The 27,722-nt window shown below is 48.4% G+C and overlaps 1 protein-coding gene across 3 annotated transcripts in view; it reads right to left on the reverse strand.

The window, feature by feature from the left end:
• Positions 1 to 20,322: 20,322 nt before the first annotated feature.
• GPATCH2L (G-patch domain containing 2 like) overlaps positions 20,323 to 27,722 on the reverse strand; it is a 281,236-nt gene continuing 273,836 nt past the window's right edge. For 2 of the 3 annotated variants that reach the window (XM_069638026.1, XM_069638027.1), the window contains exon 10: positions 20,323 to 27,297. In XM_069638026.1, coding sequence (XP_069494127.1) covers positions 27,104 to 27,297 — 194 coding nt within the window. In that variant the 3' untranslated portion in view covers positions 20,323 to 27,103. The remainder of the gene's footprint in view (positions 27,298 to 27,722) is intronic. The other variant, XM_069638028.1, reaches the window with a different exon arrangement.

A 27,722-nucleotide genomic window follows, 5' to 3' on the forward strand; every position in this document is an offset into this window, starting at 1 on the left:
GGTAAGAGTGGGGGAAAAGCTCACACTCTTACCAAGTGGAAAGAAATAAACTCCAGAAGTCCAGCAAAGCTGCTGGGGGACTCACTAGGTGAGGGAAATTAGCCATAAATGAGAATTCTCCCTAACAATGCCCAATCAAATTGCAGAGTAAAGGACTGCCTTGCCAAAGGCCAGATCCTGCCCATGGATAGAATCTAGGGAGTAGTGTCTTACAAAAGTATGGACCGAAGCCCAAGTGGCTGCTTCACAGATGTTATGAATAGGAACACCCCTCTGCAGGGCAGTAGAGCCAGCCATACCCCTAGTAGAATGGGCCCGTAAGCCTACCGGAGGGTCCTTACCCGCCAAGCGGTAACATTCAGAAATTGCCAAGGTAATCCATCTAGACAAAGTCTGCTTAGTAATAGCTTGTCCCAAACGCCTTCCAGCGTAACCAATAAAGAGCTGATCGTCCACTCTGACCCCGGACATGCGTGAAATGTAGAAACTTAAAGCTCTCCTAGGATCCAACCTATGGAGCCTCTCCTCGTCCCTACCAGGATGCGCAGGAGGATAGAATGCCAGGAAGAATGACCTCCTGGCTTAAATGAAATTCCGATACAACTTTCTGAAGAAACGAAGGACGGACTCTAAGGACAACCCTGTCCTTATGAAACCCCGTGAAGGGTGGCTTAACATGAAGTGCCTGCAACTCACTCACTCTGCGAGCGGAAGTAACCGCAACTAAAAATACAGTATTAAGGGTTAACAGTCTCAAAGGACAGGAGTGTAAAGGCTCAAATGGAGCCATTAGGAATTTTAGAACAAGGTTCAAATCCCAACCGGGCACCTGGAAAGGTGACGGTGGAAACATATTAGTGAGCCCTTTCAGAAACTGAGAAATTAAAGGAATTTTGAAATAAGAACACTCCTCAGACGAGCGCTTAAATATGGACAGCGCCGCCAGGTAACCTTTAATGGTACCCACTTGCAGGCCCTTGTGGGCTAAAGAAAGCAAAAAAGACAGAACCATAGGAATGTCACACGAAAAAGGATCCACATTCTTAACCCTGCACCAGTCACAGAACTTTCTCCAACGGCAACGGTACAGGGACTTTGTTGCAGGCCGTCTGGCCGAAAGCAACACCTCCATCACGTCTTCAAGGAGGTCCCAATCCTTATACCTCAACCTTTCAGAAGCGAAGCATGAAGGTTGAGAGATCTGTACTCTGGATGTAGAACCTGACCCCCCCCCTCCCGTGAGAGCAGATCGTCTCGGTAGGGAAGACTACGTGGAGGGCAGATGGACAAGTCGAGAAGGTCCGGGTACCACGTTCTCCGGGCCCATGCCGGAGCAATGAGGATCATCTGGGAACCGAACCTCCGTAACCTCTGCAGCACTTGCGGGATGAGGGGGGCTGGAGGAAACACGTACAGCAGTTGGAAGGACCAATCCACCACGAACGCGTCCCCTAAGGCTCCTCTTGGAGGAAATTCCCGCAAGCAGAACCTTTCGCACTTCCGGTTGACACTGGAGGCGAAGAGATCCACTTGTGGGGTCCCCTAAAGGGCGAAGATCTCCAGGAGAATCTCCTGAGCCAGCTCCCACTCGTGAGAGATCACGCTCTGCCTGCTCAGAGCATACGCCCTCTCGTTTTCGTCTCCGCCAGATGAACTGCTGAGATCAAAATTTCCTGCTGGATGGCCCAGAACCAGAGCTGCATCGCCTCCCTGCACAGAGGAAGTGACCCTGCCCCCCCCCCTTTTTGTTGAGGTAGTGCATGGCCACTGTGTTGCCCATCAGAATCAGGACTTCCTTCCCCCGCACAGTCGGCAGAAAAGCCTTCAGTGCTAGCCTGACGGTCCTCAGCTTCAACAGATTGATATGCAGTCTGGACTCCGATTGAGACCAACGACCGCTGACTGTCAACTCGATGGCATAAGCTCCCCATCCCGTGAGGGATGCGTCCGTCACGATCGTCACCTCCGGCCAAGGTAGCCAAAATGGAGCCCCCCCTCATCAGATTGCCGTCGATAGCCCACCACAGATGGTCCAGGGCGACCGAGGCCGGCACCTGAACGGGGTCCGACATCCTGCCCGAGGACTGTGACCACTGCATCTTGAGAGCCCATTGCAGAGATCTCATCTGCAACCTGGCCTTCGGCACCAGAAGAATGCAGGATGCCATGAGGCCGAGCAACCTCAAGAACTTGAACGCTGGGAGACTCTGGGCATGTTGATACTTGTGCACCATCTGCTGAATGTGATGAGCCCTCACCTGGGGAGGGAAACACTGCCCCAGGGATGTGTCGAGCACTGCTCCGATGTATTGGAGCCGCTGTGTTGGCATCAAGTGGGACTTCTTTAAGTTGAGGGAGAAGCCCAGCTTGTGAAGGGAGTGGCAGGTGACTGACAGATGATCCAGGACTTGCTCCGGAGAGCGCACCCTGATCAACCAATCGTCCAGGTAGGGGTAGATGTGAATCCCCCCTTTCCTGAGATATGCTACCACCGCCACCATGAGCTTGGTGAAAACCCTCGGGGCGGAGGTCAATCCGAACGGCAGAACCCGAAACAAAGTGCGAGTCGCCAACCGCGAACTTCAGGTACGTCTTGTGCTTGGGATGGATCGGCACATGAAAGTAAGCGTCCTTGAAGTCGAGAGACACCAACCAGTCCTGGAGTTGAAGGGCCTGGAGGACTTGAGAAAGAGTAACCATCTTGAACTTGTCCTTCCTGAGGAGCTTGTTCAAAGCACGCAAGTCCATGATGGGTCGCAATCCTCCGTCTTTCTTCGAAAACAAAAAATAAGGGGAATACCATCCCTTGTTCCTCTCCGCTACAGGCACCAGTTCTATGGCGCCTTTCTCCAGCAGGGATTGTATTTCCTGCGCAAGGAGCGGATCCGGACTCTTCAAAGAGAGATTCCCTGGTGGATTGTCGTGAGGCCTCTGCCGGAAAGGAAGACAGTAGCCGTGGGCTATGATCTCCAGAATCCACACATCTGAAGTAATGGCACACCATTCTACAAGATGCTGCGCCAGCGTTCCCCCAACCGGCGAACCATGGGACATGGCCTCATGACTGAGCTGAAGCGGCATTGCCTGAGGGTAAAGAGGCAACTGCCCGAGCGGCCTTGGCACCTCGAGTACCTTGTTTTCCACCTCTGGCACTCCTACGGTGGCCCCTTTGACTTGCAGCTCCTCTCGATCTACCAAAGGATGAGTAATATCGAAAGGAACCTCCCCTCCATTGCTGTCCCCTAGGACGAAAAGGTGGAAGTTGGCGAACTGCAGCGCTCAACGACTTCGCTGCAGCCTTTGAGGTCTGCAACCTCTCTTGGCTCTCGTCAGCCTTGCTGCAAAAAAGATGTTCACCATCAAAGGGCATGTTGAGAAGCCGGGCTTGTACATCAGGAGCAAACCCCGACTTCCGCAACCACGCAAATCTGCGCATTACGGTGCTCGCCGCCATGGACCGGCTGACGCAATCTGCCATGTCCAGACCCAACTGAACGGATTCACACATGGCGTCCTTGCCATCTTGAACAAGAGGAAGAAAACCATCCCGTTTCTCCCCTTCGGGAATATGTTCAGCCGCCAAAGAGACATAATTCCACAGAGTAAGAGTGAAACATGCTAAGGCACACACAGAGTTGGCTGCCTGTAAAGCCATACCCCCAGAAGAAAACACTTTCTTTGCCCAGCCATCAAAACGTTTGTCGTCCCTATCAGGAGGGATGGTAGGGTACGACGCCTGTTTTGCCGGGGCCGTAGCCGTCTGCACCACCAAACTCTCCGGAGTGGGGTGCATAGTCAAGTAGCTGAGGTCGCTACTGGCTGGACGGTATTTCTTCGGCAAAGACTTGCTCACTGCCGGGACTCTCCGGAGCAGTCCAAGCCGCTGCCACCCTTCTTTGCAAGGCCATATGGAATTGCAGTACCGGATCAGTTGGTGGACCTTGGTCAAGGCTATCAGTCAGGTCATCCTGCAGAAAATTCACTGGTGGCACAGACCACCCCAAATATTCCGCTACCCTTGACATAAGGTGCCGATACGAGGACTCGGCGTGCGTGCCAGGCTCAGGCCTACCGAACACCACCTCCGGAGAGGTGTCCAGACCACTGGCGTGGTGCAATGCTTGACGCAGGTCTTCAATCTGGCTATGACCAGACAAAATCTCGTCAGGCACCTCATCAGGAATCAAACCTTCTTCCTCAGACCCTTCTTCCACCTCAGAAATATAATCCATAGGCTGGAATGGGGGCACAGAAAAAGGGACAAAGACATTTTTAGACTTGACCAGAGCCTTTCTAGGAGGTTCCACCGTGCCACGGGGTACCTCTGACAAAGCATCCTCGAAAGGCTTCGAGGGCGTCAATAGAATCGGAATCTACGTCGAGCGTGGCGCCGACGGCTTCAACACAGTCCTCGAGGGCGGAGCCCCGAGTGTGTCCTTCGACAGCCTGGGACCCGATGACATCGACGGCTTCCTCAGAGGCGGAGCCTCGAGAGAGTCCCTCGACGACCTTGCGGCCGTTGTCTTCTTCGAAGACCTCACAGGCTCCGACGGTCTCGAGGTCGTCGAGGACCGGGACCTGGAGCAGGCATGTCTAGAGCGATCCGCCTCGACCGATCGAGACCTCGTAGGTGCTCGATGATCGCGCCGACCACCCGAGCCCGAAGGCGTACGAGTGGTGGCCCTAGCACGGTCACGGCCGGCGTCTTTCAACGGCGCAGACGGAACTGTGCCCCGCGACTGAAAAATCACCATCATCTCCTGACGAAATGAATCCCATTCCACAGGAGTCGAATGCTTGTTGGGACAAGCAACCCGCTGACGGGCAGAGTCCTCGGACGAGGAAGGGGACCAGTGACGGCGCTTCCGTGAGTGCCTCGAAAAGGCAGAGGAATGGCAGGATCCACTCCGGGACCGAGACCCCCCTGGACATACGACGACAATGCGGAGAGTCGCCCCTCGAATCGTCAGTGGAACGTCCAGTGGATTTCGACTTCCGGGGCTTGGCCGCCTTACCGACAGAAAGCTTCTTCTTATGATCCCGCAAGGCCTTCGAAGTCAACGACTGGCAATCATCACAATCGTCCATGGCGTGGTCCTCACCGAGGCACCAGAGGCAGGCGTTGTGCGGGTCCATCAGCGACATCTTGGAACCGCAGTCGCGACACTTCTTGAAACCCGGCCGCGGGGTAGAAGAAGACGAAGACATCATGGAAATCTTCACAAACAAACCGGTTTGAAGAACCGAAAGAATAGAGCTCAGAAGAACCGAGGCGCGCCGTGAGCTCCGAAGCGAACACGTTCGTGGAAAAAACGGAACTGAGGCTATGGGCGTCGTGCGTCCTACTTATAACATCCGGTGACGTCGGCTCGACGGAGGCCCTCGAGGACAGCGTATCGACGTAGAAAATTTTCCAAAGCAGCACAGCTGTGGTGATTACCTGTCATAGATATGGAATACGTCGGAGGACCCAATCCCCTCGAAAAGCACATACTACGACCACCTAACCTTTAACTAACCAGAAGGGACATTAGAACTTCATCCGCAAGCAAAGCAGAGTCCCTGCAGTCAACCCCATTCGGCAAACACCTTCTCCATTTCTGTGGGTGGAGAAGCAACACTGTGTGTAGAAGGTGGAGCAGCCACATCCACCCGTATGTTACCCCCCACCCCCATGCCCCCGCCAGGAGAGACATGGCCCAACTTGCATGATGTGAGAAGTGCAGTATGAAAAGGAACTGAAAATGTGCAACCTTCTCTTAATAGCAAAACATGAGATACACAGGGGTTAGCTGGGTTACGCAAAGATGGGTGGAAAGATCAAGTGGAATGGGGGCTATGTTGGGGCAACCACCCTTTACGAACAAAAGCAGGGTGCACATTTATACATATCAAATTTCACAGATGTCGGCACAGCCTGATAGGTAGGGCATACATAAGGGTACAAGGACTACTTTCTATACCATTCCTTTTGCTTCTCCACCACCTTGGCATTAGGGCAGTTTCCATCATGAGAATACCTAATGGATTGCGTGCTTTTCCCTTCAGGTGCTTTGACCGTCCCGGTTGTATACTAATTGACCTTTTCACAATTGACCTCGGGAGAATTGACCTCGGGAGAATTTACCTAATTTAGAAGGTCAATTAGGACATATGCGGGGGGAAACCCTCCCACCCAATCCAAAACCTCCCGCAATTCCCCATCCAATCCCCTTATATTATTTTTAATCTAAAACCAACCCAATACATATATAAAATAACTAAAATAATATAAAGGTCAATTGTGCAGGTCAATTAGGACCGCTATAATTAGGTCAATTGTGCAAAAGGTCAATTGTAAAAGGTCAATTTGGGTAATACCACCGTCCCATCTTATTCCACACAATGCAGAGCCATGCTACACCTCTGCACACGTGTCCTCGATTATCGTACAGGCGTTTGAAGGGCCTTCCCTTTGCAGTTTGGCAGTTATGTGACTAGGTGTGGCTTATTTAAGAAAGTGTGCAACAATAACAGTAAATAAAGTTGACTGTTATTAAGTATCAGTCCTTAAAGCACTTCATGAGGAAGCCCCCTGCGAGAACCTAGGGGCTGCCAAGGAAGGGACTCTAGGGGCGGGAACCACAGAGGGACTGTGAATAGTGGGCTCTGTGGTGGAGTGAGGATTCCAGGGTCACTATGCCTAGTGCTCCATCGCACAGCAGACGACAGACATATGCTACCAAAGTCCCACCTTTACCCATATAGGGCCCCAGAAACATGGTGGGTGAATGCTCCGGGAGTCCACGGATCATTAAAACTGATTTGGCAAGTCCAACAAAGCCTCTTGGACCAGTTTGCATCTATGAGCCCGGCCTGAGAGACCGGGGATGTGCCAAACAAGCACAGATCTTACCAGGAACCCAAAGCAGGGTTACAATCATCCTAAACCTCCCCACCGTAACTTGTCTGTGCAGCGTCCCCGTACAGGCTTGTTTCTCCCTCATGCTACTCTTCCGGACTCTGCCTATAAACAATTGCCATTCAAGATTGCCACCAGGGTTCATATAGGCTTATACAGGCTCCCTCAGCCTCATTCTGAAACTCAGGAAATGAAGGGCCAGAACAGTCTCAGCCCTCAGACTCTAGCAGACCACCTGTGCAGGTCCTCAATCCAAGTCCCTCCCTGCAGGGTTTTGGGCGGGAGGTAATCCCCCCAATATAAGATAGGCAACTCACTCTAAAGGTATGGGTTGTTGGAGCGGGTTGTGTCTAGCAGATAGAAGACCATTGAGGATGCTACAAGCATGGCTGAGGAGTGCAGGCTGCTGCAGGCGGGAGGGTGAGAAGAAGCCAAGAGGACGACGGAGATCAAGAACTGGAAGAGGAGGCCGCGTTAGGTGCGCGTGACCGTTTCGAAGAGAGGGGTAACATCAGGAGGTGGTGAGACATGGAAGCAGGAGAGGTGACATTAGGTGAAGGTGGTGAGAGTTTGGAGGCAGCATCAGGAGGAGATGGAGGCCAGAGCAACAGCAGGAAGGAGGAAGGTCCGAGGAAGCAAGGGTGGGCCAAGACAGGTGAAAGAGGCAGGATGTGGCATGAGCTCCAACCAGGAAGATCAGAGCAGTGAGGATTCTAGAAGCTACAGGAACCTAAGGTACTCTCTGAAGAATGGAGGGGGGAGGCTGGAAACTAGAGAGTGGTGCAGAAGCTCCCAGCTCCACGTGAAGTTGCTGAAGGAGATACAGAGGTGCCTCAACCATGAATTCCAGGGAAGCGATCACCGCACTGCTGAAGAGCCTCTTGGTATCTAGCCACGTGTACGGTACCTAGGAACGCCTGCATAGAGGTAGTTGGCCAAAGCAGCAGCAGTAACCATGGGACAAGAGGGTGAGACACGTGCGTGGTGGTCCCAAGGAGCTCTTTCATTTGTTATGGTCTTTCGTTTTTGTGCACCATGTGAATACAAATACTGAGACCATACTTCTTGGATCCCGTCATTTGTGCACCACAATTGGCCGTCCGCAACACTCTTGGAAACATAAAAGCAGTGTTCCACAAAGCCACTGATCCTGCTTTTCAATAAACGACAAAGGCAAATTTACATTCTGTTCTACAGCGTATCCTTTAATGAGCTACATTACCGTGTACACTTCTTACAACTCTTACACGCAGGTCACAAAATCACATAAATGCTGGTACAAACTATTGTGGTAAAGTCCAACAATCCCTCTGCACCGCCATTTATTTCCGCCCTGGGCCATGAAGTGCTACAATACACATATGTCCTCAGAGACCAGGAGAGGAGCAGATCTGGGCTCTTGTAAGTAAAGTACATCGGCTGCATCATGCAAGTGTATAGGGAAAGCCTCTCATCCTATGCTGTGGAGACATCGATGATCCACCTGCTGCTGATACCATTGATTATCCTTCATTCTCCTATGCAAAGTTCCCATCCGAGTAGAGAGAGAAATCCTCCTTTGCAAAAGGGATCAACACAGCCATATGGAGAGTAGAGTTCTGTGTTGATCCACACAGACCCTGCGCCTGCCCAGAGCCCGTGTCTGGTAACAGTGGCTGAATAGCATTGAGCCCTCTGGAACATTCAACACGGTCCATTCTGCGATCGAGTCTCTCTCCATGAGACGGTGCAGAAGCAAATTAGCAACAGACACATGATTATAAAAGATCGAGAACATAATTACGAGAAACATTTACATTCATGTCAAGATATACATTAGCTTAATCATCTGGAACTAGTGCTCAGGAACAGTCTGCTGGTGTAGAGCACTGGAAAGTTACCTTGATGTTCGGTCATTTGTTTTTATTCTGCGTGGATCAACACCTAGTGGTCGTAAAGCACTGAAATGTGACCCCACCAAGAGTGAAGACCCGACCGTGGTCTGTGGGGTGAAAAAGAAACTGGGAAAAAGTAAGGGAGAGATAGCAAAGAGGGGGTGAGTCAGAGTACATAACTGTCAGACATAGGTCACACCACTGGGAAAAAAATAACATAAGGTTGAGTGATAGTGACTGCTGGGATACATGTATAGAAGTATGGGTTCAGACCAAAAAAGGTCATGAAAGGAATCAAGAGAGGTCCATATTGGACCATTTCATTATCTGATCAGTTAGCAGTGCAATGTGCCGTTGATATCATTGCAAACCCAGTTACGTCTGTGTGATGGCCTTGAGATGAGCTCAAGAGTTCCTGCGACTTGTGGAGGCATTTGCAATGAGGACATGATGAACGGAATCCTCTGGGAAATAGACGTTGCCAGCTACTTGCAGGCTTCTTGGAGATACTTCCTCTTATAACAACCTCCCTCAGCTTCCGGAGAGAGTTCAAAGAGGCTGCTCCACAGACAGGTGACACAGAAAATACATCAATGGGATCCCAGTTCATGCAGCACATTTAGTTGATCCGACCAAGGGGATAACACTGGAGGAGTGTGCGTCTAGTTAAGGGGAAACTGCCTTGATCCAAAAGGGGGGATTATGATATATCTCAGTTCCGCAATGCGAAAAACTGGGACAACTTAAAATAGGCAAACTGCCAATATTTAGCGATAGATAACAACTGAATCATCTCCAGACCTAGCTTTAAAGTGACTGCGGGATGCGCGGAGAAGCCGGAGGAGCACATTGAATTCTGTGAGCCCAGGCAATCCCGAATGCCACCTTTGGGAGACTGATTGGCCCTCAGGATTCCATAGCACCACTCTGGCTGCTAACGTGAATGCTATATTATACATTAAGACTCATTTTTTATCCCTTTGACTGCCGGCCACTCTAGGCCACAGCCCAAAAATATGTGTTGGCCATGGGTCTCTGGGACTTGGACGTAAGTAGATCAGCCCCCACCCAAATATATTACAGAGGGCAAAAGAGAAGCACCTTATGATGGCTGTCAAAGGGTTAACCCCTAAGAGACAAGTTAGTTTCTTGTATGTGTTGTAGAAGTTCAGTCTATGTATAAATAACTGTTTCCATTTGCAAGGGGAACATAAGGCATTATTGTCTCCGTAATAACACTTGCCGTGCCTCCCTTCCCACCACATGAGGTGGAGGTCGCGCGGCATGCACATAACTAGCTGCAGTTGCGTGTATCGAAACTTGCCATGAATACGTTCGGCCAGTGGCCTGGACAGGATGAAGGCGATTGTGTAGCAAAGACATTTGTGCAAAATAGTAAAATGCACAGCTTCAGGGCCAGGGTTAGAGTCAAGGTTTGCAAACCTGACAAAGAAGATATTCTGCAGCCCTGCCACAAGCAACGGAACCCCAAAGCTACCCCAAAGCATGGGCTGAAATAATCCAGACGGTCCCTGGGGAGACATTTGGTTCCTATCCACCAGGTACAGAATCTTTCCATTTACGCAGGAGGACAGCGAGCCGTCTCGGCCTCGGCAAGTATATGTTCTCTTACGACAATGGAAGGACCACAAGGATACCCAGACTCCAGATATTCTGGTACACAAATGGTATTTTGCCAGATCACTATATCCGTATTATATTGAAGAAAACATCAAATGTTTGATAGCGGGAGGCGTGCAGGAGGCAGATGGGGTGAGAATGCAAAATAAAGGGGCAAAGCCCGAACCTGGCTAGCACACACCACTACATTTCTTCCAGGATGAATAGAGTATTCCAACAAAAGGCCTTGGATAGGAAAGAGTAAGTAAGCAGACAGCAGCCCAGATAAGCTGGCAAAGCAACCCCGAGCTATTTTGGAATGAGAAGTAAAATTGGGGCTGTAGGGAAAAAACAGATACATGTTGAGCTTGCAATGGAATACCACAATGAAGGTATAGAACGGGAAATTGGAAATGAAACGCAAAGATAGATTTAAACAATTTGGAAAAGGGTGCGATTCAGAAGGAAATACATAACAGCACAACTTGAAAGGGTTGAGGTATGATGCAACTGTGTTAGGCTCACTAAGGTTTAACAATAGCACAGTGCGAAGTAGGGCACATACATGTTAAAAGGGGGAGAACACTGCAAATGTTGCTTGCAACTGAAATGCAGCAATAGTTTTAATGAGGAAAATGTTAATAGACACGTGGGAAAACGCACAAGTCAAATGTGTTGTGACTGATCAAAACTTGTTACACATGGCATGCGCCTGACCTGCAAAAGTAAAGGCGATGCAAGGAGCAGCGAGACTGGAACGTGTCTTGAGCTGTAGGAGTCACGCTTGCATGGCTTGGTGAAACGAAAGATTAAGGTCAAAGACACAAAACATTTCCTGAAATGAATCCCAATGGGACAAAATGGAGCAGCCACTCCTGGAAGAAAGCGCAGCTTCCTGGTACTGCTAGCCAATGCATGGAACTGGAGCGTAAAGCTATGGCGGGCTGGTAGTGCATAGAAATCTGGACCAATTGCCGTGAGGATAGCTCAGGGGCAACGTGCTCGCCTTGGAAGTAAGACGACACGGAGCTCCACAGGTTCCATTCCCAGGTCAGCGTTTTAGTATTAAGCGCGTTATAAATAACCAATTACAATTATAATGTCATAGAAAGCAGGCAGTGGACCTTGAAGGCTAAATGCTTTTCAACTGGGGCCAATAAGCGGAAAGATGACCTGTGGATGCATTCTCATGAGAGGTCAAATGCACGCTTCCGGGAATGTAGTCTCATGAGAGGACAAATGCACGCTTGCGGGAACGTAGTCTCATGAGAGGACAAATGCACGCTTCCGGGAATGCATTCTCATGAGAGGACAAATGCACGCTTCCGGGAATGTAGTCTCATGAGAGGACAAATGCACGCTTGCGGGAACGTAGTCTCATGAGAGGACAAATGCACGCTTCCGGGAATGCATTCTCATGAGAGGACAAATGCACGCTTCCGGGAATGCATTCTCATGAGAGGTCAAATGCACGCTTCCGGGAATGTAGTCTCATGAGAGTACAAATGCACGCTTGTGGGAACGTAGACTCATGAGAGGACAAATGCACACTTCCGGGAATGCATTCTCATGAGAGGACAAATGCACGCTTCTGGGAATGTAGTCCCATGAGAGGACAAATGCACGCTTCCGGGAATGTAGTCTCATGAGAGGACAAATGCACGCTTGCGGGAATGCAGTCTCATGAGAGACAAATGCACGCTTCTGGGAATGTAGTCTCACGAGAGGACAATCTGCTCTTCCCCATGTCTTTGGAGCATAAGTGGCAGTCAAAGGATTGGAGGACGCGCTAATCTACTTTTAAAAAAGGGTGGCATATAAAACAATGCCCACATCTGTAGCGTGGCAAAGAGGCTCTGGCCAGGGAACCAGGATTCCAAACCAGGAATCTGAGTTCCTGATGTTCTCAGCCCTTTTAAACACTGGTATTTCCAACTCAGAGACTTGGAAATGTAACCTGTTGTGGGCAATACAAGTAGCCTCTTGAGGACTTATGAGACTACGGAGTTATATTTGGGCACACACGTAAAGCAGAGTGAAGAACTGATTGCCAGATGGCCCATATGCACATTGAAAAGAAGTGGTGACAGGGCCGAGGATGTACACGCGCCATTTTCTGTACCGACTTAAATGAGGGTAAAGCTACCAAGGAAACTTTCACTCCAGAAGGAAGCTACTGGTTATACGCAAGTGTCCTCGGTACCAGTTTAAGCTAATCCACCCAGGGGGATAAGGCACACCAGTGTCTAGTGCTGCAGACAGATCCAAAAGCAGCTGTGAACCAACACGGTCTACCTCTGCCATCGTCCTGATGCTGTTCACCAGCTCCAACAGATCCAACTTCATGTTTCCGCCTTCGCCACCGCCACCTGAACCGACCTCATTTACTTTGCAGAGGCTTATGATTGGGAAGACATTTTGGCAGGAAAGAGAAGCCAATGCATTGGTCTTAGAAGGATTTGAAGGGTCCGAAGACTGTTCATTTTTAGAAGTGTTCAAGCACTGCCTGTTTAATAATCGTCTGAACTGAGTGCAACGCCGACCAACAGCAATCCCATGGTATCCCCCCCAGGTGTAGAGGCTCTTGGTCCTGCGCATGGACAGACGGGGACAGCAATCCATGGTATCCCCCCCAGGTGTAGAGGCTCTTGGTCCTGTGCATGGACAGACGGGGACAGCAATCCCATGGTATCCCCCCAGGTGTAGAGGCTCTTGGTCCTGTGCATGGACAGACGGGGACAGCAATCCCATGGTATCCCCCCCAGGTGTAGAGGCTCTTGGTCCTGTGCATGGACAGACGGGGACAGCAATCCCATGGTATCCCCCCCAGGTGTAGAGGCTCTTGGTCCTACGCATGGACAGACGGGACAGCAATCCCATGGTATCCCCCCCAGGTGTAGAGGCTCTTGGTCCTACGCATGGACAGACGGGACAGCAATCCCATGGTATCCCCCCCAGGTGTAGAGGCTCTTGGTCCTACGCATGGACAGACGGGACAGCAATCCCATGGTATCCCCCCCAGGTGTAGAGGCTCTTGGTCCTACGCATGGACAGACGGGACAGCAATCCCATGGTATCCCCCCCAGGTGTAGAGGCTCTTGGTCCTACGCATGGACAGACGGGACAGCAATCCCATGGTATCCCCCCCAGGTGTAGAGGCTCTTGGTCCTACGCATGGACAGACGGGACAGCAATCCCATGGTATCCCCCCCAGGTGTAGAGGCTCTTGGTCCTACGCATGGACAGACGGGACAGCAATCCCATGGTATCCCCCCAGGTGTAGAGGCTCTTGGTCCTGTGCATGGACAGACGGGGACAGCAATCCCATGGTATCCCCCCAGGTGTAGAGGCTCTTGGTCCTGTGCATGGACAGACGGGGACAGCAATCCCATGGTATCCCCCCCAGGTGTAGAGGCTCTTGGTCCTACGCATGGACAGACGGGAACAGCAATCCCATGGTATCCCCCCCAGGTGTAGAGGCTCTTGGTCCTACGCATGGACAGACGGGGACAGCAATCCCATGGTATCCCCCCCAGGTGTAGAGGCTCTTGGTCCTGTGCATGGACAGACGGGGACAGCAATCCCATGGTATCCCCCCCAGGTGTAGAGGCTCTTGGTCCTACGCATGGACAGACGGGAACAGCAATCCCATGGTATCCCCCCCAGGTGTAGAGGCTCTTGGTCCTACGCATGGACAGACGGGACAGCAATCCCATGGTATCCCCCCCAGGTGTAGAGGCTCTTGGTCCTACACATGGACAGACGGGGACAGCAATCCCATGGTATCCCCCCCAGGTGTAGAGGCTCTTGGTCCTACGCATGGACAGACGGGACAGCAATCCCATGGTATCCCCCCCAGGTGTAGAGGCTCTTGGTCCTACACATGGACAGACGGGACAGCAATCCCATGGTATCCCCCCCAGGTGTAGAGGCTCTTGGTCCTATGCATGGACAGACGGGTAGGGAAAGTCTCAGCAAGACGTTCAGCGTTCAGGCAGAAGATGCATCTCCCTGATGGCATCAGCACCCTGGCCATCAGCAATGGAGTTAATTGTGAATACAGAATTTGGACCGGTACACGCTTGGCGCTGTACGACACATTCCCTATGTGCCACGTTAGGGAAAACGTCAACTCCAGCTTTTTGTCTTGCCTTTGACTTTCACCGTTGAGTCTAGATTTCCCTTTGGTGATCTGGATTGCGACTCAGGACGGTTTTCTTTTTTTACACTTCTCTTTCCTGTATAGGTCCAACAGCATTATAACATGAAGGTATGGTCTTTGCTCAACATCAGGCGTGTGGGGGTCCTTTTCGGCAGGAATAGAACCGCACACCTACCAGGGTGTAATCCAGAGCCAGCGCTACCCCAAAGGGGGACAGTGGTAGTTGTCCTGTCTGCTTCCCATGAGCCACTTTGTTCAAGTGCAGTACCAAACCGCAGCCACCCATGCATTGGTCCCTAAATGCTGGCAGAGATTTCTCTTCTCATTTCAGAGAAACAACAAATCAGAAAGGACAACACATACGAGGCAGAGGATCAGCACTGCCCCATGTGGAGACTCCTGAACATGTCAGTGGAAAAAAAAATCAAATGGGACAGAGAGAGGGAGAGAAATAGCTGTCTTATCAGCAAATCTACGTAAGCAGGATGCAAACAGAGCTAAACGAAGGGAAGCAAAAGAGACAGGAGCTGGGACTCGCAGGAGACAGTCTCCGAAGCCATGCACTGCCCGTTAGCATCAGGACAGTAGAGAAGGAGGGCATGGAGCATCCCACCCTCCCAATATTCCCAAGGACTTGAAATATAGTGGAAGAGGTTCCAACCGACTATGCTTACTGTGACGATTTGTCACTATTCCCCAAGGGGAACCGCCCCATGTGAGGCGAGTCCGCTCCGTAACATCCTCTCTAGGGATCGAGGCAAGTGGGACCTCAACTGGAGAGACTCCCACTTTGGGGGAAAGGATTCCCCTTCCAACGAGGAATTCCCAGATGCCCTCCATGTGGTGGCCTATATGGAACTATTCAATACACCCAAACAAGTTCCATGACTGGAGTGAAGATAAAGTGAACGTATGCTGTTCCCAAGGAGAAGGCTAAACTGTATCTTTAAATTAAAATCTCCAATGGAGTGAGCCGGGTTGGTTGAAAAGGGATGACAGACTAAAGACACAGAGAACAAGAGCAGAAGGCGGAGAGAGAGATAGGGTAAGCCCCCCTGTTCGTAAGTCAGCTGTACCAAGTGTAGCTGACGTAGACCGCGGAGCCCAACGAATTCAGGATGGTTCTGAGGTGGAGCGAGGAACGCTGGAGTCCCCGCGTGTGCGCGAAGCAGATAGCTGGGAAGGCTGGACCGCAGAACTCAGTGGTGATGTGACCAAGCAGAACTTGTGGTGGGCAGGTCACCCTCTCATCTACACCGATACCACCTCAGGGAGAAAGCAACTCCTGAATCGATCGCCCGCCGCGATACAGAGAAGTCAAGAAAGAGACGAAGGGAACGCGCATGAAGCAGACGTCGCGAGGAACGAAGCAAGAAGCAAACCGAAGGGAGAAGAAGGTTTTCAATACCCACAGGCATTTCAGACATTCCCCTACATGCATAAGGTAATCGGGAGAACAGGAAAACTGGGAAGCCACAGTGAACTCATCATAGACTCAGATAAACTTGTCCCAGTACTGATGATGAAAGTGTGGAAAGTAAGTGGATAGCTTTGAACTTTGTTGATGTAATAAAGCGAACCGCAGAGAACACAGAGTGGGAGGAGTAGAATTGGGTTACTACTACCCTGGGAAAAGGGGAAAATCATCCCACGTAAAAGAAACAAGGAGTCGAGTCGAACATGAGAAAGAGAGACACTTGTGTAGTAAAGACCAGAGAGGTCTCAAGGATAAACTTTATACAATAAAGAGTACCACAGGAAAAGGTGAACTATAATGACTTGGCCAACACATTTATTTATTTGTTTACATTTATATAGTGCACAGACAGCCCAGGGGCATTGTGGCGCTGTTACTTGTAGGAGACTTAGTTACAGTAGGCATACGTTCAGTGCATTAGAAAGCAGAGATGTTATACATGTTATGCATATAAAAGCATATACAGTTCATCGTATCTCGGGGAGGGATGGAGGTGATATCAGAGGGTGGGGTGGTCAGGCAAACAGGGTGGTTTTCATGGCCTTACGGAAGGCAGTGAGTGATGGTTCGGCTCGCAGGGCAGTGTGGAGGGCATTCCAGTGCAGTGCGGCTAGGTAGGGGAAGCTGGTGCCACCTGCTCTAGCTCTTTTTACCATGGGTACGGTGAAAGGTCCAGAGAGAGACAATGTACAAGAGTTTTCCAAGAAAGAGAAGAGGAGTCTCATAAGAGCAAGAAAAGCCAAAAGATAAGAGGAGCAAAACACAGTTAATCCCTAACCCCTTAAGCGCCAGGCTATGATGCAGGTCTATGCAAAAAGGAAAAGCATACTTGTCCTTGGCACTTAAGGGGAACTTCAGAGGATAAAGAGACTATTTACAAATAGGATATTGAGCAGGATGTAGGATTAGGAGAACATCAGTGCAAGATCACAGCCACCAGGAGAAAGGAGTCATTCTCCTGGCCTTGGTTGATTATATTAGTGCTAGGGTCAGTTAGGTCACTTCACAGCGAAGGCCGCCATTGCTGCCGCATGGTGACCCAGTGTGGAGAACAGGGGCAGGGTTTAACTGGCATTTTGAATCATTCTGTAACTCTGATTCCGCTGTGGCGAGGAAGACTCGGCCAGATTGGCCAGGGTCAGAAAACCATACACTGGACAAAGAGGGGATTAAGAGACGCAGTAGAAAATAGTAAGACGTGGGTTGTTCGGGTGTGGCCAGGAGAGGAGGTGGGAGACCAAGAGACCAGCGGGAGGAAGGTTCATGGAGTGTGTAGGCAGGTTTTGGAACAGGTGAGGCTTTGGCTACTGAGTGCAAGTGGTACTGCACTGTGAGTGTGCATGAAAGAATAGTAAGTGCATTTTAGAAGGGTAGTGAGTGTGAAGTGCTTGTGTGATTGGAAGGAGAGTGTTAGAGTAGCATGCTGGGTGTGGTAGTAGCAGTAGTGTGGAGGAGGGAGTAGTAGTCCGGAGGAAGGAGTAGTAGTGTGGAGGAGAGAATAGTGTGGAGAGGAGTAAAGGAGAGCGGAAGAGGGAGAAGTAGTCAGGGGGATGGAGTAGTAGTGTGGAAGAGGGCAATAGTAATGTAGAGGAGGGAGCAGTGTGGAGGAGGGAGTAGTTTGGGGAGGAGTAAAGGAGAGTGGAAGAGGGAAGTAGTGCCATGGTGGAAATAGTAACAATGAAGAGTGGAAGCAAGGCTTAGAAGGAGCGAGAGACATCAGAGGGACAAGGGAAGATGTAAGGAGTAGAAGAGGGGGAGGGTGGTGTTAGCAGAAGGAGAGTAGCAAAACGAAAACTGCAGGAAGGAAGAGAGGAGAGTGTGGGCATGACAGAGACACGCAGAGTGTGTGAAAGATAAATGGAAGTTTTGGAAGCCCCTGAGGGAGATTATTCAAATAAGACCCTCTGGAGAGAGAGAGGAAGAGAAGGAGAGCGGGAGAGAGGGAGAAAAATAAAAATAAAACACAAATGAATACTCTCAAACCGTTTCTGCAACTCCTTTCTTGGGCCACATTTGACACAGTGTGCCACCAGTTTTCTCCTGAGACGCTTACCTGATGTGTATTCCTTCACACTTACCTGCAGTGCAGATATTTCTTATCTGTAAACGTTATAGGATTGAGCATGTAGATTCTTGAACCCCTGGGCTAGGTTCTATTAGCGCTTGATGGAAAGGATTGAGCATGTAGATTCTTGAATCCCTGCGCTAGGTTCTATTAGCGCTTGATGGAAAGGATGAGCATATAGATTCTTGAACCCCTGCGCTAGGTTCTATTAGCGCTTGATGGAAAGGATTGAGCATGTAGATTCTTGAATCCTTGCGCTAGCTTCTATTAGCGCTTGATGGAAAGGATTGAGCATGTAGATTCTTGAACCCCTGCGCTAGGTTCTATTAGCGCTTGATGGAAAGGATTGAGCATGTAGATTCTTGAATCCTTGCGCTAGCTTCTATTAGCGCTTGATGGAAAGGATTGAGCATGTAGATTCTTGAACCCCTGGGCTAGGTTCTATTAGCGCTTGATGGAAAGGATTGAGCATATAGATTCTTGAACCCCTGCGCTAGGTTCTATTAGCGCTTGATGGAAAGGATTGAGCATGTAGATTCTTGAACCCCTGGGCTAGGTTCTATTAGCGCTTGATGGAAAGGATGAGCATATAGATTCTTGAACCCCTGGGCTAGGTTCTATTAGCGCTTGATGGAAAGGATTGAGCATTTAGATTCTTGAACCCCTGGGCTAGGTTCTATTAGCGCTTGATGGAAAGGATTGAGCATGTAGATTCTTGAATCCCTGCGCTAGGTTCTATTAGCGCTTGATGGAAAGGATTGAGCATGTAGATTCTTGAATCCCTGCGCTAGGTTCTATTAGCGCTTGATGGAAAGGATGAGCATATAGATTCTTGAACCCCCTGCGCTAGGTTCTATTAGCGCTTGATGGAAAGGATTGAGCATTTAGATTCTTGAACCCCTGGGCTAGGTTCTATTAGCGCTTGATGGAAAGGATTGAGCATTTAGATTCTTGAACCCCTGGGCTAGGTTCTATTAGCGCTTGATGGAAAGGATGAGCATATAGATTCTTGAACCCCCTGCGCTAGGTTCTATTAGCGCTTGATGGAAAGGATTGAGCATTTAGATTCTTGAACCCCTGGGCTAGGTTCTATTAGCGCTTGATGGAAAGGATTGAGCATTTAGATTCTTGAACCCCTGCGCTAGGTTCTATCAGCTCTTGATGGAAAGGATTGAGCATTTAGATTCTTGAACCCCTGGGCTAGGTTCTATCAGCTCTTGATGGAAAGGATTGAGCATTTAGATTCTTGAACCCCTGGGCTAGGTTCTATCAGCTCTTGATGGAAAGGACAGCAGCAATGGCGCAAGTATGGTGGCTATTTTTTGCTCAATGCCACAATCAAGAGCTACAAAAGGTGATGTGTTTGTGCCTCGTATGCACCCATGTCCCATTCACTCTCAGGACTGGCTCTATATTACATGTATTCTCAAATACACATTATTTTGTCCAATTGTGTTTAATAGTACTATTGAAGTTATTTGTACCATAAAAGCCAACACGTGTTTCGAGCCAGGCGGTCTTTCGCATGGCTTAAATATTTTCAAATGTGCATCAATTAAAATGATGCTGTAATCGTGATCATTTCCCAAAATCAAGCAGAGTAGGAAGAGAACATGTACATCATTTGGGCGTCCATAGTGGATAACATTTTGTCCCAAATATAAAAAAATATATTTCAGAATTAAAGTCAAGTTATGAGAAGTCAAAGGAGACTTGCATAAGTCACATTGGTGCGGAACAATGTCTGATGAAGTATAAAATCAAAGTCAGACCATATCCCAGAAGCAAAAGCCAATATCAGAGAGAGCAAGAAGAGAGAAAAAAGAAAGTGATCATTAGTGGTGTCCATTTCATATTCACGATAATGTGTTCAAACATGCCGGACACATGGAAACCATTCCGCTGCGTATCCATAGAGCGCTATGAACACCTGCGTCAAACAGATACCATGGAACGAACACCCAATAGGGATGTTTCCAAAGAGGACCCAATCTTAGAATCCATGAAAGAACACATTATGATACATTTGAAATGGACAACACTAGTGTTCACTCTCTTTTTTTCTCTCTTCTAACTCGCTCTGATATTGGCTTCTATTTCTGGAATCTGGTATGACCAATGTGGCTTACGCAATTCTCATATGACTTCGCATAACATGACTTTAATTGCGAAATATATTTTTTGATATTTGGAACAAAATGTCATCCCCTACGGACGCCTAAATCATGTACATTTTTTCCTCTTTCTCTAGGTTTGAGTTGGGGGAAATGATCACAACATCATTTTAATTGATGCACATGTGAAAAGATTCAAGCCATGAGAAAGACTGTCTGGGTGGAAACACACATTTAATAGCACTATGAAGCACAATTGGAGACATTCATGTGGTTTTGAGACTAACTTGAATATAAATCCAACCATGAGAGCCAATGGGGTATGAGCACATAGGACCATTTGCAGATATTTCTTAACCTTTGACTTAATAATGAAGAGTAGATTTTCTGCAAGTATAGACTGTGTAGACTGGCCGTCGTCGCGTGCTGCCCTTAGTTCCACCTCTCTGCCCCTACTACAAGTAGAATCTGTCTACCACTACCATTGTGAGAGTCAGCTCGCACCCTGTGGTAGCCCAGCCTAACACTACAAGTTGGCTTTGATAAGCACTCGCCAGGGGGCACTTGAAAGATCAGCCTAACAGTCGCCAACCCATGGCATGCCTAGGCGGGACTCTCCAGGAGTTGCACCTCTAAAAAGACTTAGAAGCTTAGCCACGCGCATACGCCAGGTTCTTCAGCCCTGAACACAACACTGCAGAAATAGCACCCATGCTTTCCTCTTTCTACTCCAACTAATAGCCCATCTCAAACTACATCTCTTGCAGCTAGCCTAGCGCCAAGAAGCCATGAACATTAGAAAAACTGCATTATATAAAAGACTCCCATAAGATAACATCTATTCCTGCTGCATCCCCCCCACACCTTGGGTTGAGGGCTTTTCTCCTGGCTCCAGATTCTGGACTCTGCCTCCATGCCTGTACAGACATAGTGGGACTACTGGGGAGCTATGCTCTGCTTTCTTCTCTAGGTCTTCTTGTCAGTAACATCCCCTTCTGCAAGCTTCTGCTGTGGAGCAGTTGGGTGTTCCATGGGCCGGACCCCACTTTACTGCTAGTGCACTATTCAGGTGCTGATTTATACAAGCATGTATGTGGAGTCGTTTTTTCTTCATCCCACAGCATGCATCTGGCTTTTTGCTGCAAAGACATATTGATCCCTGGGGTAAGGGAGACATTATTTAGCACTAGTCCTGTGGGATGGAGTACTTCCAACACAAATGGTTAACAAGCCAGACTACAGAGACGAGTTTATTTTCCTCCTCAAGTCTTCAGAGGCTAAATGGCTTATTGGTTTTAAACCATTTTCAAAAACAAAGATCTCACTGCATGAGCTGGTTGCCTTACACAAGACACCATGCCAAAGTTGGTCGGAGTGGCTATAGAAGTGTTCATTCTGAATAACAATATTAAAAGATAGTTATATGCGGTGGGGGCTTGGATATGCTGCCTTCCTAAAGTTGGCGATGCGTTGTGACAACAAAGGTAGATAGATCACATAGGACTTGGAGGGGAATAACGGGGCAACAAATGAACAGAAGAGTTCTCAGGACTGCAGCTCATTATACCAAACATGTCTTGCCTAGCATATTGGAAGAGAAAATATTTACCATCGTATTTTATTTCGGGTGAATTTTCTAAAAGTCTGCATTCATTTGAAAGGTGAAGGATCTATTCAATTTTCCCAAGACAAGATAAGGCGTGTTTACAAACGTGTGTCCACAATGTCATCCTTCCTGTTGAAGGAGGCATTGATTAGCCTGCATTAAAAGGAGAATGGGATGCTTGTGTGACAAGTAAACAATTACAAGATGCGCTATAAAAGAGCTTGGAGTATTGGAAAGAACTAATGACGAGGCATCCAAGAAACTAGCGGGGTGGGGGAGAAGACTGGGGCAGTGGATCCCACAATACAAAACAGAAGACAGTAAACATATGCGATTGCCCCATGGAGATACTGCAACTGCCTATATAATGTTAGACTTGAAGCGAAGTAAATTACAGAACAGCCCACGCAATAGTGAGTTAATCGACTATTATGTTATATCAAATCTGACACTTCAATTGTTTTCCTAAATACATTTTTGGATGAATGTTCACTACTGCACTTTAAGTTTCTGCTCAAACGTTAATAAAGCCTCTTGCCACAGACACATACAGGGAGTGGTTGGATCAGAAGGCAGATATATTCTAACACACAGAATCTTACAGACAGATGGAACCCTCCACATTAGAAGAGTGACTACAAGTAAAAGGGGACTTTCGCAGACTTAAGAAGGGTCCCATTCTTGGGATGGCTTTCTGGGAGTAAGACACTGGTTTTGCATGCTAACAAAAAAGGGATGATTGATAGAAGAGGCAGCGGGTGTTCAAAAGAACTTGAGCACTCAAAATAACTATGCTCTGTTTGACTCCAAGGGGCTTTATCTCTGAGTTCCAGGATGAGGTGCCTGCTTGCCTATTCTTTCAGGGAATCAATACGAGAAACTCTGGAAAAGTCAAGATTGGGTAGTCCCGCTTTCTACTCAAATACCTAGCTCCTAGTCCTGGTCCTGGTTTAATTCGGCAGCGAGAAGATGGCAGTCGGTTTTGTCTCCACCCACTGGATAAATATTGGATGATTCAATAACTAAACATCAAGACAAAGAAAACAAAGGTCTCGCTCCACCAAAGGCCGGTGACGTCAGCACTGGGTTAGCTGTGTCAAACCTTTTGACAAGGAACAATACTAACAGGAAGGTGAAAGCCAAGTGGCAAGGTGGTAATTGAAACATCTAACCAACTCTTGATCGAAAAGGCATCGATTGTGGTATGGAATGAAATTTCAAATGTCCAGGTAGAGGCCACAGCAGACTCCTGGACATTCACCCACAACCCCTGCAGCTGAAACGCTAAACACAGACACGTCGGCAATGGTGAATGGCCCAATCTGATCTGCGTAAGTCTTCTGGAGGGTAACTATGCAGTTTTAAGAAACCCATAAAAAACGACCCCATGTGCACTATAAGAGAGAGCCATAACTCACTCACTTGGACTCGCAGAAAGGAGGACGGCAAAAGAAAGAGGATCAATACTAATGCAGTGAACACAAACAAGTTACAGGGGTCAAGTGGACCCTTGCTGGATGATATGATATGATAGGTTATGTATAACACGCTTAATACCCAGGGGTTTCTAAGTGCGGACCAGGGGATCGAACCTGTGGTGCTCCATGCCGTCTTGCTTCCAAGGCGAGCACGTTGCCCCTGGGCTCTCCTCCCGAGACGATGCTCCATGAAGGTCTGTACAGCTAAAATATCCAGGACAAACAGGATTATTTGATTAAACACCAATGATGTCCCAGAAATCGCTACTCTGGTCCTTTCGGCTGCTAAGATGAGGTACTGTGAGGCTTATCCAGAAAATCAAGTTACATGTAAGGGTAGCAGGTATCTATATTTGCCCACATTTTGGTTTCATAGAGTCCCACCAAAGCTTGCCTCTTGTGCCTTGATTCTCAGGAAAAATCTTCTAACAAACGATTGCATGGAGGGTAGTTTTTTAAAGCAGATGTCTCGTTTCTGATTCTTTTATAAAATAATGTCAACGGTGCTGTATGTGAGGCAGATGAGCAATACACCTAGCCAATTGTTGCGCAGCGGCCAAGGAGCCTCGCAGTGGCAAATAGGTTGGCTCAGTCAGTGCACATGAAAGAACCATGAAAAGGCAGAGGACCTACACAACGTGGGCCAAGCAGGAGACTGTGGCCATGGACTACAAGTATTTCATCTGTTAAAATACTGAACATCTAAAAGCTATTTAAATTATGTTTAAAAGTAATCAACTTCTATCCTTTTCCTCGAAACTGACAACTGTGCTCAGAGAGGCTCAGCTTCACCTCACTGATGAGGCCCAACAAGGCTGAAACACGTGTATGGGGTTGCTTTTGGTACTCTTGTTTAGAGAGGAATTGCTATAGCATTTCGGTGCTGGACTGCCCATGTGGGCGGGACAAAGACTGATATGCGAATGGATATTTCCCATCTGTGAAAGGTACAGTGAGCAAAAAGCGTGTGCTGCAAACTCTCACCTCAGAACAGGTTATCATGCCATGTTCTTTCTGGAGAGGAGCGCCTGCTACCTTTTTTGAAATACAAGTAATGGATTGAGATGGGGCAGGGACAGGTTTAATTTTGGAGAGAAAACACAACCCAATATGCCGAGCTGATTTGGAAGCTCTAAGACACTGTCACAAGGCCTGCAATGGTTTCATTGAGAAAGTGTTCAGGTTTGATTAGAAGCAGGAAGCACAGTCCTCAGAGGAAAGGCATAATCCTGTCCTCAAGGCTGGGGAGCTGATGAATAACACAACCCTGCTGAGGACCAGCTTTGGGGGGAAAACTTTCGTCATTCTGTCGCTATTCTGCAATAGGAAAGGATCAGTCAGGCTAGAACATAGAAGGTGGGGTTGAAACACCCCCAGAGGAACGGGCAGAAAAACTGGACCAATCAAACATTTCATACAAACCATCAAACACTACCCTACCATAACGGAAATAAGAGCGGGACCAAACAGCTTCTATACTCCTTCAAACGTCCCCAAAATAGTGCAGGTAAGAGCTTGGTCATTCAAAGAGCTTCATTAGTCCTTTGATAACTGCTTCATGGCCAAGAAAAACACACCTTTTAATTCCTTCTGCAATCTTGGAAAGACTATTTGCATAATTTCATGGTGAGAGCCCTGGGTATTTTATAGTTTCGCTTTGCTTCCAAGTATATTGGATATGTAAGGGGGTGCATAGGCTCTGAGTATTTTTAAGTGGAGGGCCACAGTATTTCATGCAACCAGTTATCAGAAAGCCGGGCCTCCCATACAGGAATAACATGTTGCTGCTTGTCAAAAGCATCAGACATGTTTGATGTTATTATGGCAATTATCAGTGAGGGTGGGGTGGGGGTTGTGCAACAGTGGGGGGGGGGGGCAAAATCACTGCTGATGCAGGCATGCTGACACCATTGTTGAAAAGGTGGGTTCTTCTCTGCAGTTTTAAGGATTTTACTGACAAGGCCGGCAGAAAGGAATCAATCAGTGATATCAGTCCTAAACCGGTGACCCAATTGTTGGAAGTACTGAAAACACAAATGAAACTGACAGCTGATGTACTGCCGGGGATTTCGCAGCTGGGATTCGACAGAAGAAGTAGTGACATCAAACTGTATAGTACATTGCAGGCACTGGATGTTTACGTATAACCAGGAAATAAGAAACTGATAACGTTTCAGAGGCAGTGTGGCCAATACTGCAACAGCAAAAGGATTTCTGAATCTGGGATTCCATTGCTGAATTATTTACAGCAATGTGGAAGCCGTGATTCCAATGAAGAAGCATTGTCAGCAATGCTGAAGCAGAGATCACAGTGCTGAAGCTGGCATTGCATTGCAAATCAGCAACAGCAATATGGAAGCCACGATTCCAATATAGAAGCAGCAACAGCGAAGCAGGGACTGCAACATAGAAGCAGAGACAATAGTACTGAAGCAGGGATCCTATTACAGCAGCAGCAGTGAATGCAGTACTGAAGCTGTGATGTATTTGCAGAAGCAGAGATTCCATTGCAGAACGAGTGGCAGCCATACTGGGACTCAATTCCTTTTCTGACGCAGTGGCAGCAGTGCTGAAACCATGATTACATTGCAGAGCTGCAATACCTTTGCCACAGCACTGTTGGTAATACTAAAGCTTGATTCCATTGTGCAATTAGTGCGATCAATACTGAGGATGTGACTCCACTGATGAAGGAGGAAGTTCAGTAGTGACAGCAGTGCTGAAGCTGTGAATACACTGCTGAAGGAGGGATTCTATTTCTGAAGCAGTGACAGCAATGCTGAAGCCATGACTCCACTGCTGAGGACGGGAATCCATTGCAGGAGACTTGACAGCAATCCTGAAGACATGACTCCACTGCTGAGGACGGGAATCCATTGCAGGAGAATTGACAGCAATATTGAAGACATGGCTCCATTGCTGAGGAAGGGAATCCATTGCAGGAGAATTGACAGCAATACTGAAGACATGACTCCACTGCTGAGGAAGGGAATCCATTGCAGGAGAATTGACAGCAAGCAATACTGAAGACATGACTCCACTGCTGAGGGAGGGAATCCATTGCAGGATAATTGACAGCAAAACTGAAGACATGACTCCACTGCTGAGGAAGGGAATCCATTGCAGGAGAATGGACAGCAAAACTGAAGACATGACTCCACTGCTGAGGAAGGGAATCCATTGCAGGAGAATTGGCAGCAATACTGAAGCCATTACCCCACTGCTGAAGAAGGGATTCTATTGCAGAAGTAGAGATAGCAATGCAGATTCCATAACTCCACTGCTGACACCATTCATTCATTGTTAATGGGGGCAGAAGTGCAAAGCCTGTGATTTTATTGCTGCAGAACGTCACTGTTCCTACGGAGATACCTACTCCACTGAAGCAGAACATCGGCCCTGATGCAGTGATGCCAATAAACGGATGAGTCCAACGACGACATCCTGATGTCGCAAACGACGTGGTCATGCAGTCACTAACGTGAAGGTTCAATCACTGCATTAGGTACACTTTAAAAACACTGTGGTGTAGTGTCACTGGAGGGATGTGGTCATACAGTCACTACGTCAGTGATGTGATAAACAACACTACAGATGTAGCAGGAGTGACAGGAGATTCTCCCGGAGGCGTGGACGGCTCATGACTTGCAATGCTCGGAGCATGGCTCAGGTCTGGAAGCTGCATGCAGGCACATGCTACCATGCTCAGAGCTCTTCGAGGGCAGCAACTGTCCAAAGGCAAAGACTGACGCATCATGCGCCCTGAGATAGGAAGGGGTGATAGAAAACCCTGCAGTCCTCCCTGCTCAGACATCATTGCCCCTCTGGCTCGGACCTTGACCTTTCTCTTGCGGCATCTTGAAAAAGTGGCTCATGGTGCTGGCGGGGGGCTTCGCTGCTGTCCCTTGGCTTGCTCGGCTCGGGGCGTCTGGATGTAGGGCCCTTGGAGCCACTGTCCCAGGCTGTATCTGGTCAGGGCAGGACATCTGCGGTGATAATGCTGGAAGGGAAGAAGAGGATAGGATAAGAGAATTAAAGGCACAAAGACCTGCCTACAGAGTCCCAAACACATACAGACCTAAAGACACAGCTGCTTGATGGGAGCCAAAAACAAGCCAATAAGTGACTCCGGTGAGTGCCAAGTAGAACCAACTGTATATACATGCATATTTATATATAAGAGATGCGCGCCCCCGCGCGCACACACCCTTCAAAAGAAAGTTGCCAGTTATTATCCCTAAAGTAACTAATCATGGAATCATTAGGTCACGACAATACACATTGTACTGACAACGGATATGGTCTGTTGGAAATACTTTTTACAGCTCATTTAGGGTTTATTTTGTGTTGGGCCTCCACTGCGGTTCATGGTACTGCTGTGTTTTCGTTCGCTCTTTTTGTTGCTCAAGCTGCTGTGAGTCAAGG

The sequence above is a fragment of the Ambystoma mexicanum genome, chromosome 14 (assembly GCF_040938575.1).
Source record: "Ambystoma mexicanum isolate Mex_15411 chromosome 14, UKY_AmexF1_1, whole genome shotgun sequence".
NCBI classification, from domain to species: Eukaryota; Metazoa; Chordata; class Amphibia; order Caudata; family Ambystomatidae; genus Ambystoma; species Ambystoma mexicanum.